Source organism: Protopterus annectens, chromosome 13.part0 (genome assembly GCF_019279795.1).
Source record: "Protopterus annectens isolate FY-2018-M chromosome 13.part0, PAN1.0, whole genome shotgun sequence".
NCBI classification, from domain to species: Eukaryota; Metazoa; Chordata; order Ceratodontiformes; family Protopteridae; genus Protopterus; species Protopterus annectens.
In genome coordinates this window covers 419,214,393-419,232,849 of record NC_056747.1, presented here as the reverse complement: position 1 = coordinate 419,232,849, position 18,457 = coordinate 419,214,393, and the positions used below count along the sequence as shown (strand labels likewise).

Here is an 18,457-nt window from a genome sequence, read left to right as displayed (position 1 = left end):
GTCTGTCCGTGGCTGGAAAGGACCAATTTTTGGAAAGGCCAATTTCTACTGAAACGTGGAGGTTGTACCTGTAGGAAATCTTTCACTGTTTGCATTGATTTTGCCTTTTCCTCCATTTTCTTTAATACCTCCTCAGCTTTAACATCAAACAATACATCTTTTTGAAGAGGTGCATCTAGTAATTTAGCTTTGACATGATCTGGTAAGGTTTGCTCTTTGAGCCAAGCATGTCTACGTATGACTGATCCTGTAACAGCAGCTCTACATGAGGCCTCTAAAGCATCAAAACCACATTGCAAGGTATGTTTACCCACTTGCTCTGCACTATGTAACAAATCCTGCAACTCCTTCAAGTCTGGTTGTTCAGGTTGTGACATTTTGCTTTTCAACTGTGATAACAGAAACTGTTGGTACTTTAACATATGGAACTGACAGTTTAATGCCCTCATGGTTAAGGTGGACGAGGTGTATACCTTTTTCCCCCACCTTTCTAAAGCTCTAGAATCTCTCTCTGAAGGTAATGGATTTTTAGCAGTGGAGGCCTTAATTCCCTTGGGACCCTGTGAAACAGTTTCTGGGTCAGCCGCATGGCTTTTGTATAGGAATTGGTGTAAATCAGGAACCCGGTAATACCGGTCAGGCTTGACTGGAGCTGGAGTTAAGGAATCTGGGTTAAGGCTGGCCTCCGAATACACATCGAGTATGTCTAAGACAGGAGGTATAGCCAGAGGCCTGTGCTGAGGGAGCAAGAGGAAATCCCTAAGCCTTTTCTTGGAGTCTGAGTACTCTTGGCCTTCACAGTGGAAGTGTTCCCTCAAGGTATGTAAGGTTTCCCCAAAAGAGTAATCCTCAGGGGGAGAGACAGAGGGAATGGACTCCTCTGCATCAGAATCTTCAAAAGGGGAGTATGAATGTTCCTGGTCTTCAGAATGTTCTGAAGTAATGGAGGCCTGGTCCGAGGAAGGTTATTCTTCCTCCACTCTGGGCCTTTTGTCAGAGGGGGGGTTGAGAACCCCTAAGAGTAATCAAATCCTCAGCCATTTTGAGCAACTGCTTTTTAGGCATGGGGTCTTGAGAGGGGCCCTGTGGAGCTTGTCTTTTAGTATGCATGGCTGCTTTAGACTTGGTGAAAGCCTTGATGGAAAATAAAGAAGGCGGCCTGAAGACACCTTGAGAGGTGGCAGGCCTGCTAAATTCTGAGTTTCCCCACCAAGAGTGGCTTTGGTATCTGTAGTCGGGGTGTGGGCCGAAGAGCCTGCGACCTCGGGCACAGAAGACACCACCAATGAAGTGTCATCGGTAGTCAGGGGCTGCGTAGGCGCCTCGCTGAGAACCGGATCACCTGTAGTCGGCTTTAGCGTGGTGTCGGCAGAAGTCGCGGACCTCGTATATCGGTCCTTATCTCTGCGTTTTTTACTCAAAACTGGAGTCGGAGTATCCGACGACATAATGTAATTAAACTTTTTACCAAAATAGTGTTGGGCGAACTCCGCCCGATGCTTAATGGTGCGTCTGTTGAATGTAGCACAAAAACAATAGGCCGAGACGTCGTGGTCTGGGCCTAAGCAAGGAATGCAGAGGGAATGAAAATCCTTATGCGGTATTTGCTTCCCACATGAAATGCAATTATTAACTTTGTCTGACATCGGTCTGAGGCAAGAAAAGTTTCCCCAACGGGGTACTTAGCTTTCAAGAAGACTTCGGTTGAAAAACATTCGTAATCTCAGGAGCTGGCCGACCGGCACTTGTGAACTGATTCTGCTTCGGGCACCGTGCGGCAAGAAAGACTGAAGAAAATGGCGTCGGCTGGTTCTTTTATACCCCTGTCGCACTGACGTCAGGGAAGAAGCGACGACATCCGACGCCGGACCTAGACTTTGGAATTCGGCCGACCGAGGACCCGCCTGACAGCAGGAAAACCCATCTGTTATGACTGCAGCTGTATGCACGATGAACATCTGCAGTGGCAAAGCCAGCTCTGGTTTTTTAGTATAGAGGTAAGTGGTAGTGCTTGGTGAAGGTGTGCACTGAACTCCAAGTTGCAGCTTCCAAAATATCCTTGGTTGGTACCCCTCTGAGGAAGGCTGCTGATGTTGCTGTAGCCCTGCTGGAATGAGGCCTAATGTTACCAGGTACAGGTTTCCCATGGTGTGTGTAGCAGAAACAGATACAATGTCCTATCCATTTTGAAATGGTCTGTTTTGATATAGGCTTTCCTTGAGATCCTGCAGCATAGGATACAAAGAGTTGATCAGATTTTCTGAAAACTTTTGTTTTATCCACGTAAAAACGTAATTGCCTGTGAATGTCCAAAGAGTGTAGGAGCCTTTCCCCTTTATTCTGGGGGTTTGGATAAAAGGTGGGTAAATGGTTTGATTTAGACCCACACTGGATACTACCTTTGGCATAAAGGAAGGGTTAAGCTCGTAAAGAGACTCTGTCTTGATGAAAAATGATGAAAGGCTCCACTGCCATTAGGGCCTGTAGCTCAGACTCTTCATACTGAAGTTATTGCTAGCAGCAAAGCAGTTTTCCATGATAAAAATTGTACATCAGCTAAAAAAGCTGGATTGAAGGGCGGTAGTGTAAGTTTTTCGAAAACAAAAATTGAGGTCCCAAGTTGGTTTTGGTGCTCTTCTGGGCGGTCTTATGTTCATAGCCCCTCTGAGGTACTGTCTTAATAATGGAAGTGAAAAAATAGAATGATTCGTGTTGTAATGAGCTGAAATAGCTGAAGCGTGGATCTTTACAGATTAAAAGTAAAGGCCTTTGTGCAACATCTCAGTTAAATATTGTAGAATCTGAGGAATATTTGGGACAAGAGGATTTAGGCCTTTAGCCTGGTTCCAGGCGCAGAATCTTTTCCATTTGTCTGAGTAGGTTTTCCTGGTGCTGGGTCTCCTGGCCTCCAGAATGACATCCATAACAGCTGTAGAGAGAGAAGTGTTGACTGGTTGTTTAATCTGCCATGCAGCCAGATTTAAAGTCTTGAGCTGGCTGTGTAGAATCTGATTGCTTTGCTGAGTCAGCAGGTGAGGAATTTGAGGTAAAATCCATGGTGGGCCTTGAGCCATGTTCCTTAATATTGGATACCAGTGTTGGCGTGGCCAGTCTGGAGCAGTGAGTATCATTTGTGGCCTCTCTAACCTGGCTTTTAGCAGCACCTTTGCCAGAAGAGGCAGTGGAGGAAAGGCATACACTGTTAGTGTTTTCCAACTGAATGAGAGGGTGTCCACTTTCCAAGCTAGTGTGTGGCATGTCCTTTTGCAAAACTTTCGCAGTTGGTACTTTTGGGGGGAGGCAAACAGATGTCTGGGCTCCCCCATTTTTGAGTTATCATTGTGAATACTTGTGGGTCTAGTTTCCACTCGTGAGGATCCATGATATTTCTGCTTAGTCTGCTAATGTATTTTTTTCCTGGCAGGAATTGTGCTTGTAGTTGAACTTGGTTGGTCAGTGTTGTGTTCCACAAGGTCATTGCTTGCCTGCATAGGGAGTAGGCATGTGTGCCCCCTTGTTTATGTACCACATCACTGTGGTGTTGTCAGTCTATTAGAAGTTGTCCTGGATGTAGGAGGTCCTGGAAAGCTGTTAGGGCATTTTGTACAGCTCGCATCTCTTTTTGATTGATGTGGAGATGCATTTGATCTGCAGACCATTTGCCCTGAATACACTGTCCTGCCATGTGTGCTCCCCAGGCATAATCCGATGCATCTGTTGTCATTGTTTGCCTGGCTGTGGGCAAGGTGAAAGGCTGACCCTTCTTGAGGTGACATGCCTGAGCCCACCATAGAAACTCCTGCTGAAGGCAGGGAATTAGTGGTATTATTGTTTCTAAGCTGTGGCTGTGTTGAGTCCAAACACTTTTCAGGTACCATTGTAATTTCCTCATATGCAGTTTGGTATATGGTATTAGCAGTATGCAAGATGCCATGAATCCCAAGGCCTGCAGAATTTTTCTTGCAGGGAGTTGGGTCTTTGTTGCCATCATTTTGAAGTATTGAGTCTGTTGTCCCTGCTTGTCTGGTGTGAGATAAGCCATCTGGGCTGTTGTATTTAAGCTGGCACCCAGGATTATTATTGTCTTGCGAGGGCACTAGTTTTGACTTCTCTTCATTTACTGTGTACCCTAGGCAACTTAGTAGGTTTGTTACAAACGCCAGATGTTTTAAAAGAATGTCCTTGCTGTCTCTGCTTGAATAAGGCAGTCGTCCAGGTATGGATATATTTTGATTCCTCTGTTTGCAGTATGCAATTACTGGTGGCAGGCATTTTGTGAAGACCCTGGGTGCAGTAGATAAGCCAAAGGGCAGTGCAGAGAATTGGTAATGCGTTGTACCTGCTATAAATCAGAGGTATCTTCTGCAATTTTGTCTGATAGGGACATGCAGGTTATGCCTCCTTGAGGTCAAACGTTACTAGCCAAGCCTTCTTGCCCACCATGGGAAGAAGTTACTGTAGTGTGATCTTGGATTTGGGTACTTCCAGGTATGTGTTTAGAATTGAAAGGTCCAGAATGGGTCTCCAGGCTTTGTCCTTTCGGGGAACCAGGAAAAAGTCTCGAGTAAAATCCTTGTCCTTGCTCCTGTGTAGGAACCTGTTGAATGGCTCATGTCCATGAGTGCTGTAATTTGTTTTTGAGCCTCTGCCTATTGATTTGATGGCAGGTTTAGCATTCCTTTTATCCTTGGTACAGTGTGAAAGTGGAACCTGTATCCTTGAGTTACAATATTTAGGATCCATTTGTCTTTTGTGATTATGTGCCAATTGTCTGCAAAAAGTGCAAGTTTTCCTCCCAAGGGAGCTGCCAAGAGTGATTTGCTTGGCAGTCTGAGGGGTAAGTCATTGTGACTGTATCTTCTAATACAGTGAGACCTGTCTTCTCCTCCTTCCTGGGTTGTGGCACCCCCATGATCGTGGCTTAGCTCTGCCCCTTGGGCGTCTGTATTTGCCCCTCTGTGGTCCGTCAGAAGTCGGAAAGGACCAGTTTTTGGTTGGCCAATTTCTGCTGAAACGAGGGGGTTGAACCTGTAAAACATCGTTGACAGTCTGCATAGATTTTGCCTTATCCTCTATTTTCTTTAAAACCTCTTCTGCTTTCACACCAAATAAAACATCCTGTAAGGGTGCATCCAATAACTTTGCTTTAACATGATCAGGTAAAGTTTGTTCTTTTAACCAAGCATGCCTACGAACAGACCCTGTTACAGTTGCTCTGCAAGAAGCTTCCAATGAATCAAATCCACATTGCAAAGTATGTTTTCCCACTTGTTCTGCTGCATGCAACAAACTTTGCATTTCCTTGTAATCAGGCTGCTCTGTATGTGTGCTCATTTTTTGTTTTAATTGAGACATCAAATATTGTTGACATTTCAGCATGTGAAACTGGCAATTTAAGGCCCTCATAGCTAGAGTAGCTGAGGTATATACTTTCTTTCCCCATCTGTCTAGTGCTCTAGAATCCCTTTCAGACAGTACAGGATTTTTAGCAATAGAGGCCTTAACCCCTTTGGGACCCTGGGAAATGGTTTCCGAGTCAGCAACAGGGCTTTAAATAGGAATTTATGTGAGTCTGACTCTGTAGTACCCGTCTGGTTTGGCTGGTGCAGGAGGTAATGAACATGGGTTAAGGCTAGATTCTGAATAAACATCATCCACAATGTCTAACACAGGTGGAATAGCAAGGGGTCTGTGCTGGGGTAGTAAGAGGAACTCTCTGAGCCTTTTCTTAGAATCGGAGTAATCCTGACCTTCCCAGTGGAAATGTTCCCTCATGGTATGTAAAGTTTCCCCAAAAAGGTAGTCTTCTGGGGGACATGCTGAAGGAATAGGCTCTTCAGCATCAGAGTCTTCATAAGGGGGAAGAGAGTACTCCTGTTCCTCAGAAGAATCTGAGGAAATGGAAACCTGGTCAGAGGAAGCGTAGTCCTCCTCCTGTCTAGGCCTTTTGTCAGGTGGGGGATGGGAACACCTGATTAGGGTAATTAAGTCTTCGGCCATCTTAAGCATCTGTTTCTTAGGCATGGGCCTTGCACTGGAGACTGCTGTACAGGCTTCCTTACTTTTAATGGAGTTTTCAGTTTTGCATAGGATTTAATAGTAAGTGTAGTCGGTCTGAAAACACCTTCAGCAACTGACTGCCTTTCAACTGTACCGGAATCCCCTTCAGCCATGGAGTCGGAAGGGCCTAAAAATAAAGGCTCTGGAGGCCCTGCAATCTCCGCTTGGGAGTCAGATGCAGGCTGGGGTTCTAATTAAGTGGTCGTCAGGGGCTGCGTAGGCACCTCACTGAAAACCGGCGACTGGCCTAGCAGAAGCCTTGGCATCTTGTTTGGGTCTCGGCTGCCTGTCCTTATCTTTGCGCTTTTTATGCATCCTGGTCAGTTGTTCTGAAGGCATGGTATAATTAAATTTTCTACCAAAATAATGTCGGGCGAAATCAAACAGACGTTTAATAGTTCGTTTGTTAAACCTAGCACAAAACAGACAACCTGTGACGTCGTGGTCTGGGCCTAGGCAAGGGATACAATAAGAATGAAAATCCTTATGAGGTATTTGCTTCCAAGAAATGCAATTAACTTTCTGACATCGGACTGAGGCAAGAAAAGGTTCCCCAACGGGGTATTTAGCTTTATTGAAGACTTCGGTCTGAAATTCAATTTGAAAATCTCAGGAGTTGGCCAACCAGCACTTGCGAACTGCTTCTGCTTCGGGCACCGCGCGGCAAGAAAGACTGGAGAAAATGGCGTCGGCTGCCTTTTATACCCCTGTCGCACTGACGTCAGGGAAGAAGCGACAGCAACCGACGCCGGACCAAGACTTTGGAACTCGGGCCAACTGCGGGACCGCTTGTCGGCAGATAACCCAAGTGTGATGACTGCAGCAGTGTAACACGATGAACATCAGTAGTACTGCTAAACAGGTGATGGTAGAAGACATTTTAACTGTTAGCCAGTACAGAAGGCTTTGAAATCAGATATGAAACCAGCAGGAAATTTTACTTTCTCATCTCTCTGAAGCTCAAACACTAACTACAATTTTTAGAAACGTGAAGTACACCACCAAAATGACTTACTCATTCTACATACATTTCAAACTGCGTACTCATTATGTATTAACAGCTCACCTTGTGGGGGTCAAGCAGGAAATCACTGAACTTGCTAGGCAAGGAATATTTCTTCACAAGTTCATCTTCCACAACCCACGGTGCATTCTCACCAGTTCCTACTCTTAAAGAGTAATGCCTAATAAAATAACGCATGATCTCCTTATTAGGTGGACGCTCTGTGCGTATCAAGCTGTCAGAAGGTACATTACTTATGATCTAAAAAAAAAAAAAAAAAAAGTTTACAATTATTCTAGGTATCCCATACTCAAAAATACTGTCCAGTTTTCAAACGTAAAACTGTCTGAAAAATCCTTCAAATTCTAGTCATCTTTAATGCAAGCATGTTGTGATCAGAACCTGCAACTACATTTATATATTCAAAATACAAAAAGTTTATTGCACAGTGTCTACACTGCTGTTCAACCATAGCAATCACATTACAATACAAAGAAGCTCAGGATTCACTTCCAAAGATGAAAAATGGCTAGCATGATTCTGCTGACTTTGCTGATTAGATCACTAACCAGTGAATAATCCACTGCATTTAATGTCATACAAACCTTTACATACAGCATAATACAGACAGGAGAATCGGACTCCAAAAATCAATCTGGCTTATTTTCTTAATTACACTTGATACCACACAAAACCTAAAACACTTTAGGTATTTCACCACAAGATCTGACCTTTCAAAAAAGTGTTGAGATAACTAGTTTCACACTACACTGTGCTCTCATTCCTCTTTAATGCACACCAATGAGTAGGATAATCAGATATACAACTTCTACCCCATCCAACTTTAAAATACAAATATGACAAACCTGTATGCAAGCTTGACTGCAGTGTACAAAAGCTCTACCTGCAGCAATAATGGTAATCAATCATACCTAGTTATGATGCAGTACTATTAAGCAGAGCAGTCATGTAAGAATACTTACAAATTTTCAAAGTTGTAAATCAACCAAGAATACGACATGCCCACATAGCACACAAAAAAGTTAAGTACTCACCATAACGTTCCTTCGGAGTAGATGCACTTCATTTCTCTTCAACCTGTGGGATACCGGATCCGAGCCACCAATCTTACTAGCAACGGCTCCAAGCTCCTCCCCTTACTCATAATACACCTCCACTACCTTCCAACCCTCAGATCGAGTTTGCTGATTCTTACACTGATAACCCAACCTGAGAAAAAACTGGTGACCTATAACTGCATCCCGTAGGCTATTCATATGACAAGGTCCTATTCATATGACAAGGTCCAGAGGAAGGGGTAAGGAAGGGATGGCCAGCTGAAGACAAATGAAGTAGAACTACTTAGACGGAACGTTATGGTACTACATAACTTCTTTATCTGAAGTAGTTTACTTCATTTGGTCTTCAACCTGCGAGTCCTCAGCTACTAAACTCCTGGGAGGCCCTCATGGAAGGATATTCCAGAGCACCGCGGAACCAAAGGATACTCTCCTTCTGCAAGTCAAATCCAATTTGTAATGAGAAATAAATGTAGGAGATGAGGACCAACTAGCTGCAGAACAAATATCATCCAAAGAGACTAGCTCAAAAGGCCGCAGACCCAGCCATGGGCCTAGTGGAATGAGCTTTCACCTGACCCGAAGGAGACATGCCTCTGTTCTTACAGACCTGAAGGTTCCATGAAGAAATCCACCTTGCAATAGTGACCTTGGAGATTGTTTCCTTCTATAAACCAATTTTGGGTAAACTTAACTGATCGGATTTATGGAAATTTTTTCTCGTGTAAATAGAATCGTAACTGTCTATGAACATTCAGCAAGTGGAGTTTGTATTCCATCTTGTTAGCAAAATTAGGAAAGAAAACTGGTAAATTGATGGTTTGATTGATATTAACTGGTGACACCACCTTGGGAAGAAAGGATGGATTGGTTCGAAGGGAAACCCTATCTTTGTGGAATACCATACAAGGAACTTTGACAGACAAGGCCTGTAGTTCTAAAACCCTTTTTACAGAAGTAATAGCGACCAGAAATGCTGTTTTCCAAGATAAGAATTTTAGATCTGTGGTTGCAGCGGGTTCAAAAGGCAGAGCGACCAGAGCTTGAAGAACCATAGTAAGGTCCCATGGAGGAACAGGATCCTTGACTGGGAGGGGGAGTAACAGAAAAGTCCCTGCGATGAAGGCTTTACACTGGCTGGAGGAGGCGAGAGAGACCTAATTCTCACCCACATGAAAATGAGAATAGCAGCCAATTTAACCTTGACAGTAGAAGCACTGGCTCAGTTTTGGAAAATATCAGTTAGAAAATCAAGAATGGCAGAAATAGGAGCCGTGAAGGGGTCTAAACTCCTTTGAGGCCCAAAAGGAAAGTTGCCATTTACTGCGATAAACCTTCCTGGTAGAAGACGTATGAGCAGCCACCAAAATAGACCTGAGGAGGATAATCCAGGAGTCCTAGCAATCACGGGAACTGGAACAGGCATGCTGCAAGCTTCAAACTGTCCAGGTTTGGAAGAGGAACCCCTGATGGGTGTGAAGTCATATCCTGAATGAGATCCAAGGCAGAGCCAGAAGGTGAAACCAAAGGAAGGGAAACAATATCGGTAAAGGCCAAAATGGGGCAATGAGGATCACTTTGCTGCCCAGTCAAAGAGCTTTCTGTAGAAACCTCGGAATAAAAGGCACTGGAGGGTAAGCATACAGAAGACCGGGAGGCCGAGCATGGACTAGAGCATCTCTGGGGACTCCCCAGGCAGGGGGTTCAAAGTGAAACTCGATGCACTTCACGTTGGAAGGAGATGAGAACAGATCGCAGCAAGGCTGACTCCACTAGAGGAAGATCTGCTCCGCTACTGAAAGATTCAGAGACCACTCGTAAGGCATCAGAACAGTCTGACAACCTGTCCACTAGAATGTTGGACCGTCCCGGAATGTGCGTTGCTATGAGAAATCAACCGGTGGAGATCGCCCATTCCCACACACTCATGGCCTCGTGACAAAAAGGAGGTAAGACCTGGTCCCCTCCCAGTTTGTTGACATACCAGCCCAATGACATGTCTGACTGAAATGCAATGGCTCCCACAGGAAGACAGGCATAAAGGACCTGCAAAGTTAAAATGACTGCCCTCATCTCTAGAACGTTTATGTGCAAGCTGAGCTCTACAGGAGACCACAGGCCTTGGACTGTCCTGCCCGAACAATGCCCGCCCCACCCCACCCCCCACCAGAGTTGGGAGGCATCAGTGGTCATTGTGGCTTGGGCAGAAGCTGGAACAAAGGGTTGTCCCTCCAAAATGTCCCAAGAACACATCCACCATATGAGGGACAACTGACAGACTTGACCGAGTTTTACTGCATATGACAATGGAAGTTCCAACAGGGACCATTGAACAGCTAGTGTCCACTGTAGAATTCTCATATGTAACCAGGCACATGGGAGAAGCGTTATGGTCGCCACCATTGAACCTAAAGCCCTCAACACTGATTCTGCCATTAGAAAATGAGAATGGTAGATTAGAGAGACATGCATCCTTAGGTTTTCCAGGAATATTTTACACTATAATTTATCTATCCTTGTCCTAATGTAGTCCATCATCTGGACAAGATCTAGGAGTGATTTGGATGCGTTGATTGCGATTCCCAAATGCAGGGTAAGGATTAAGAAATAATCCCTGGTTTGAGAGAGTAGATGCCTGGTGGGAGTAGTGAGGAGCCAATCGTCTAGATACGGATAGACCTGAATCCCCTGAAGTGTCAGGTGAGCCACTACCACCGCCATCACTTTGAACACCCTGGGGGCTGTGGTGAGACCAAATGGTAGGGCTCAAAATTGGTAATGATAGACCCCTAGATGGAAGCGGAGGACCCTCCTGGAGCTTGTGTGCATTTTTGTGACAGTAAGCATCCTGGAGGTCTAACGAGCACATACAGTCGCTCTCTTGCAGGTATGGCATGATGGACTGTAGCGTGACCATCCAGAACTTTTGGCAACTGACAGTTTCAGGGTAGATAGGTCCAGAATGGGCCTTAAGTCCCACATTTTCATGGCAACAAAAAGAACTTGGAGTAGAAGCCCGATCCGGACTCATCTGTGGGGACGGTTTCGATTACTTCTTTTAATAGCTTAGAAATTTCCTCTGCTGCTGCCTCCCTTGGCGTGGGTGGTACGTCTGGGAGGCATTTGAGAGAGATGGGAGGATCCACAAAGGGAATAGAGTAACCTCTAGATATGATCTGAAGCACCCAGTGGTCTGATGTTATGGACTCCCATGCTGCCAGGTGCAAGGACAATCTTCCCATGACAGCCTCCAGAGTAGAACAGTCGGGCCACCCCTCAGAGTTACTATCTGGGTCTGTCCCAGAAAGGTTCGAGACCCAAAATTCCTCAGACCCCCCTTGGGGCTGGCGTCCATTCTTACCCCCTCTGCCTCTGGGGAAAGGGCTCAGAGTATCCCAAGAATACTGTGACATCCGGAACCACATCTTCTTTTGCCCTTTTTGGTTCCGGGAAAAGGACCTTCAAGGGTTTGAGAAGCGGATCCTGACTGCAGACAGTGTGTCTTCCCCATCCCTCTCACTCGGGACTGAAATCTCTGTCTTACCAAAAAGAGTAAAGCCATCACAAGGGGCACTGGCAAAGGATGCCTTGAAAGGTTCTGGAAATTGACAGTGAGCCAAGTGTTGCACCTCATGGACAGGCCAGACCCAGTTGCCGTAGCAGCTCCTTCAGTAGCATGTGTAAGGAGACGCATGGAAGTGTTGGAGACTGCTTTCAAAGTGACCATCCAGGCAGAGAACAAGTACCTGTCCCTCCAGTGACATGGAGTTAGAGGGAGACTTCGCCAGCTCCTTGACCTGGTCGCGTTGGAGTCTCGTGACATGGGCCAGGAAGTTCAGTGCCCTAATGGAAAAGGTAGCTAAAGAGTAAACCCGCTTCCGTAAGCAGTCCATCATCTGCGACTCTTGGTCAGAAGGATGAACAGAGGAACTTTCCTGGGCTAGTTTCTTCTTTTTGGCTGCTGCTACCTCCACGGCGTCTATGGGGGAGCCCTTGTTCAATACTGGCCTATCCGAAAGTGGACTCATTCTTGTCAGGCCTTTTGGGAATTGGTTCCATGTTGTCCGGCTCCTTCCATGCCCATGAGGTGATCAGGTCCACCAAGGGATCTGCAGGAGGGAACACCCAGGAAGTAGAAGGACCCGTGCAGAAATCCTCCAGAACACACTCATCAGAAGGTTTTGGGGCAGACCAACCTCCCCGTTGGCAATGGATTCCCATGTAGTCTCCTAAGGAACCATCTTCGGAAGGTGACCTGGGGGGGAACGTTCCCCATCATCCAAGTCCGTATTCTTGGTGAGGGACTCTGGGGGTGGTCCAAGTGCCCCCTCTTGTACATATGCTTGCAAAGCACATCTCTGGTAGGGCTCTCCTGAGGGAACTTGCAAGCCACTTGTTCCTCAGGAGCTTGAGCACGGGCTGTCCCTTTGTTACAATGATGGGAAACTTAGAAAAGGCCGAGGAGGTACGGGCAGAGTCCAAGGGGTCAGTCAGGGGTATCGGACCAGCAGAGAGAACCCCCTTCTACCACGAACGCCAAGGGAGTATAAAGCTCCTGTGGAACAAATAAGGAAGCCGGTCTCCCTGGGTCAGAGAATCAGAGCAAGGCCCGAAGTGAACGGAGCTCCGAGGGAGGGAGCACCTGGCCCGACAAAGGCGGAGCCGATGAAAAAAATTCCACTCCCTCGGATCAGACACCCAAGTTACGGCTCCAACAGCGGCTCGGATCAAACACGCTCCAAGCACTGTCGGCGTCGAGGAAGCAGGTATAGTCAGTGCAGACACCCTGACTAAAGCAATCCTCTGATCAGAGTACTCTGAACCCGGTGGACAGATCGGAAAAGGAGAAATAGTTTGGAAAAAAGGAAGCAAGCTCCCCCCTCCTGAGGGAGAGGGGGCGGGCAAAACCCCGATCTGGATCAGAGTACGAATTAACCCTATTTTATCCATGTTGACCTCCGATATGGACAGAGTGGACTGTGAAGAGGCCACGGACTCTAACCGTCAGGGTACAGATCCTCCAGCTTCGGGGAAAACCTCGGAGATCAGAGACTAGAGGAGTCACGGATCCTATAGGTCTTAACCAGGGAAGGGAGGTCCAGAGACCTCTTGCGCTTCTCTGACCTAGGTCTTACCAATCTCTCCTCTCTGCCCCTTTTCTGCTCCACTTCTGCAGGCTTTGACAAGGGAGGTTGAAGTCCCAGCCTGGGAGGGAGGAGAAGCAAGGGCAAGAGAATGAGAGGTAGCCACAGCAGCCGCTGTGACTGAAGCTGAGGCAACCACCTCAGAAGGGGGAAGAAAGATTTCAGCACCAACTTAACCTTCCTGCCCTTGATTGCACACAGGTTAAAACCTATGCACATAGAGCAGTCTGCACTAAGATGGGCCACGTCTAAGCACATTACAAACCTATGCACATAGAGCAGTCTGCACTAAGATGGGCCACGTCTAAGCACATTACACACAGAGTGCGGCAATCTGCTAGAGAACTTATGTCCACACTCGGTGCACCTTTTAAATACCGGCTTATCAGCCATTATACCGGAGGGAAAACAAATAGAAAAAATATTTTCCCACTGAAAACACCACTCACCACAAACAACTCACTGAAGGGGAGTGGAAGCAAATACACTCCCGAATAAATTAAGACAACACAAAAAGTCTGAAAACACAAAGCACAAAGTGATGGGAGGAGCAAGGGGAACCTACACTATCAGTATCCTGAAGTTAGTAGAGAAAAAAGGATTTCTAAAAGCTTTAATACCCACTTACTACCCGGAGCTCTGTGATCACGATGCTTCAGCTAGCCACGGCAAACCAGATATGGGGGTTAGAAAGTAGTGGCGGTGTATTATGGGTAAGGTTAAGAACTTGGAGCAGATGCTAGTAAAATTGCCAGCTCGGATCCGATACGGATCCAGTATCCCACAGGTTGAAGACCAAATGAAGTAAACTACTTCAGATGCATGACTTCAAAGCCTTCCATGTGCAACTCAGTCCCCTACAAAAAAATGCTTTACCAAAACATTTAACTAACGTGTGAAATTTAAAATCTACATCTGGCCCAGAAGTAGGGAATAAAGTAAACCAATAATACGATCTGCATCACGTATTAATTCAACCTGTACTGCGGACATACTCATGCTGACAACTAAACTAGGAAATCCCTCCTCGATGTAAAAACTAAACTGTTGACAGGCTCCCACTACGGCAGCAATGGGCTGAGCATTGGAAATATACCTTCAGATGGGAAACTTTAGGTTAAGCATCTGCTTCTCAGACAGTAAATCATGAGGAAAGAAAAATTAATGGAGGGGCCTAATTGTGAGGCAAACAAAAAAGGAGAAAGCTAGAAAGAAAACCAGTAAATATTCTTAAAACTGCTGCTGAGCTAATCTGCATAAAATCAAATCAGTACAAAGTCAAAAAATGTGATGGCAAGGTCACAGGACAAATGTCACAATGGATTCTAAACATAAAATACATGAAGAAATCTGTAAAAAAAAAAATTAAGAGAACATAAAACACGGTAGTACTTAACCAGACAATATTGCCTGCAGGAGAATTCAGGGCACAGAGTCACTGTTACGGAGCATTCAGACAGGACATGCAATCCAGGCAGAGAGGGAGGGTTGCAGAGCAAGAACTGAAGGAGTTACTGGAGGGGGAAATTCAAGATTTTCTGCCTTCCCAAAGTTATTCAGGCAGAACTGTCACAGCATATGAACCAGCATTCCGGTAGAGAACTTAAAAAGGAAGCATAAAGTTAATTTACCAAAGAAACAGGACTACACCCTTAACACTGTTGGTGAAAATGCAGGCTTAGAGGACATACTCTTAATACTTTGGGGGAGGGGGGAGAACACAACACGGAAGGTGGCAGACACCAAAGTATATGCTGACAATGAATTCTCTGCACATTTTGCAAAGAAGGAATGTAATTCCATCAGTAATGAAGTGAAATCAGTAAAAGAAATTATGCACTCACCATAACGTTCCAGGTTTATTGTCCACCTCGTCCTTCATTCTTACGAATTGGTGGCAGCAGTCAGGAGCCAGTTGTCTAAGTACAGAAACACTTGTAATCCCAGTCATCTTACGTGAATCATGACTACTTCCCATGCATTTGAAAACTCTGAGGGCTGTATTGAGACCAAAGGACAGAGGCCAGAATTGGTAATAACTGGCCATCAGCCAGAAGCTCAAATGACTCCTTGATGGCTTGTCCATTTTTTATATGGTAGTGCACATCCTGGAGTTCTAACGAGCACATCCAATTGTTTTTCCCTAAAAAGGGGAGAAGACTGCAGTGTCACCATTAGGAACTTAGACTTCTTTAGACTCGTTTAGTTTGCTGAGATCCAAGATGGGTCTCCAGTTCACTGTTCTTTTTGGCACTAAAAAGAATCTTAAGTTCCGAATCCTGTTTCGTCTGCGGGGACTCTTTGGATGACTGTCTTGTCCAACAACGTTTGAATCTCAATTGCCTGTTCCCTTTGACTGGGTGGAATGTCTTGAGATTTTTCTGACATGGATCGGAAAGGAAAGAGGGATGGAATAACCTCTGGATATTTTGTTTTTTACTCAGATGTCTTTAGCATTCTCAAGCCAAGCTTCCAGGTCCAAAGATAAATGTCTTCCTCTCAACTGATTACAGAGGAGGACAGGCAGGCCTCCTTTCATGAGTGCTGGAAGAGTCGGCTGTGAAAGAAATCAGTCACCATGATTTTGCGGACCCTCTCCGCCGGTTGGACGTCCACCATTACTACTTCCCCCTCTAACCCTGGGGAAGGATTCACCTTGTGCATCTTGAAAAACTCCGCGATTTTTGAACCACATTTTACCACCCTTCTGACCCTTCGGACAAAGACTTGAAGGTACGAAAAAAACGTACTTGAATGGCAGAGTTTTTCCTTCCTGCTCGCATCTGGTGAGTGTGTGTCTGACTTTTGGTCCTAAGAATGAGGAACCATCGAAAGAGGTGTTGACAAAGGTAGACTTGAATGGTTCCGCAAAGTTACATAAGTGCATTTAGGTGCGTCTCCTTAGGGGAAACTCCTGAACCCACTGCCATACTTGCACCATCCATTGCATAAGAACATCAGTCTCATTAAAGAGTCCACATCTGAGTTTAAGGTGGATAGCTGAGATGATACCTTATCAGAGACACCTCCAGCAAATGTACCTTAAAGAGCACCTCCTAACTCTTTCAGGAGATCTCTTTGAAGTCTAGTGAAGTGTGTTAGGTAGTTCAGCGATACAAGAGCAAAAGTCGCTGATGAAAAGATATGCTTTCCATATCTGCCCATCATTTGAAACTCCTTGTTCGGTGGGTGGACAGATGGACAGTTCAGAAAGTTACTTCTTAGTGGCCGCTGCCATCACAATAGCATCTAAAGGGATGCCTTTTGCAAGAAATTTTTTGTCTGTTGGAGCTGTAATAAATATAGCCTTAGAAGGACCGGTTCCATTGCATCTGGTGACTCCCATGCTTTTCGATTAACTAGTTCCATGAGTTTATCGAAGGGCAGAGTCACACAGGTGGCTGAAGGTTGAAATCTAAAGGCCTTCCAAGTACAGAGGCTCAACAGAAGGGTTGATGGGTTTCCAGCCACCTCTAAAGATTTCTAGTTTATCTGCAAAGTAGATATCCTCAGATGGCAACTAGATACTAGTTCAAAGTCCGAGATGACTAACTCGCAGGGTGAGTCCAGCTGCTTCCTCTTTCAAAGTCTTCCAGGGAGCCTCCCTCAGAAGGCTATTCTGGAGAGTTGTCTGAAGAATGTTGTTCACCCAATGGGGCACCCTGAGGCCCAGAATCTCTGCTGTCCTGTGGCTGGGGGTGGTGCCGAGACCAAAGCCAGTCCTTTAGGAGAAAATGTCAGTACCTTTGTGTAGAGCTGCAGGGGGAGATAGCAAACTTCTCATCAGCTCAAAAGCTGTTCCCCACAGCTCAGAGGACACCTCCAATTATGAAGCAGGGGGAACCCCTTGCACCAAGGAAACCAGCTTCGAAATGAGATGCAAGAGCATAGCTCACCTATGTTGAAGCCCTGAGAAGCAAGCTCCGAACTGAAAAGTATCAGGTCAGAGTTTCCCCTACAGACCCGACCGGAGAGCTTTGCTCCTAGACATCCCAGACAGCAGTGAGGATTGTCTGAGCAGACAATGGTTCCAAAATCCCCAAAGTAAGTCTTTGCACCAAATACTCTACTACAATAGCTACTAGACATTCTAGCCCAGATGTTCCAGCTTGGCTCGGAGGAGGAAAAGACATGGATGAAAACTTCCTTATTGGCTAAGTAGACTGTGTTGGAGCAGAAAATATTTCTACGAACAGCGGCGACTTCAGCAGTCTGCACACCACCATATCCACTTAGTCATCCGATAGGCTCCTGGAGGACCTAGAGGAAAGGGTTGGCAAGTGAGATCTCTGTAAAATAGGAGATCTCAGAATGGGGCAGACCGGTAACAATTCTGGAGACCGGTTCTGAAATCTGTGGCGCCAAGGATCTTGGTTTGTCTGATCCAGTAGGTTTTGGATCTGATTGAGTAGAGTCTGCAGTCTTCTCTGGTGGTTCTGAATGTCCAGAAGATTATCTCCTGGTAGGTTAGTTTGTCAATTATGGTAGACGGAGACAGTCTTACGGGAGGGTGCCCTAACTTTCTAAGCTTTCAGAGAAAGGAAACTGCAGAAGTCCTCTTACAATAAGTTTGTTTTTCCTCTCTAGTAAAACCGTGGAACTAAAGGAATGGCAGAAGGTACACGGTTCTTGTAAGTGAATAACTCCAAGACAGTACACGCAGGCACTATGACAATCGGTCAGACATTTTCAGAGAACACGTCTCACATTTATTTAAACACAGATGACAGTTTCCTTTTGGTCTTTAGACATTATGGCAAAGTGAAAAAGCTACTATTTTTATCAATGAAATAGAACTCTAACACACTACAATTCAAACCACACACTGAAAAAAAGATTATATAAGTATATACAACTATAAACTGCACACCACACTAATATTTATATAGTGAATGATTTGGTAAGGAATCTTAAACAACTTCTAGAAGGGATGGAAGCTAGCTTAACTTTCTAAATAAAAAAGGCACTCGGCCCTCTAACTTAAACAGCACAAGCTTAACTAATTATCAGTTTGGGGAAAAGGAATACAATAACAGATTCCAAACGGTGATTGGAAGCACTTTAAACTTACAGTGCTCCAAAAAGAAAGTACAAAAAACCTTAAAAGGATATTTAAATGGGATAGGAGAAAATCAACTGACGAAAGACGCGATGGACAACCACAAAACAAA

At 45.3% G+C, this 18,457-nt stretch overlaps 1 protein-coding gene across 1 annotated transcript in view; it reads right to left on the bottom strand.

Moving 5' to 3' along the window:
• Positions 1 to 18,457, bottom strand: part of BAZ1B (bromodomain adjacent to zinc finger domain 1B) — a 2,173,382-nt gene that overhangs the window by 1,712,850 nt on the left and 442,075 nt on the right. The window contains exon 6 of the mRNA XM_044054836.1: positions 7,127 to 7,324. Coding sequence (XP_043910771.1) covers positions 7,127 to 7,324 — 198 coding nt within the window. The remainder of the gene's footprint in view (positions 1 to 7,126; positions 7,325 to 18,457) is intronic.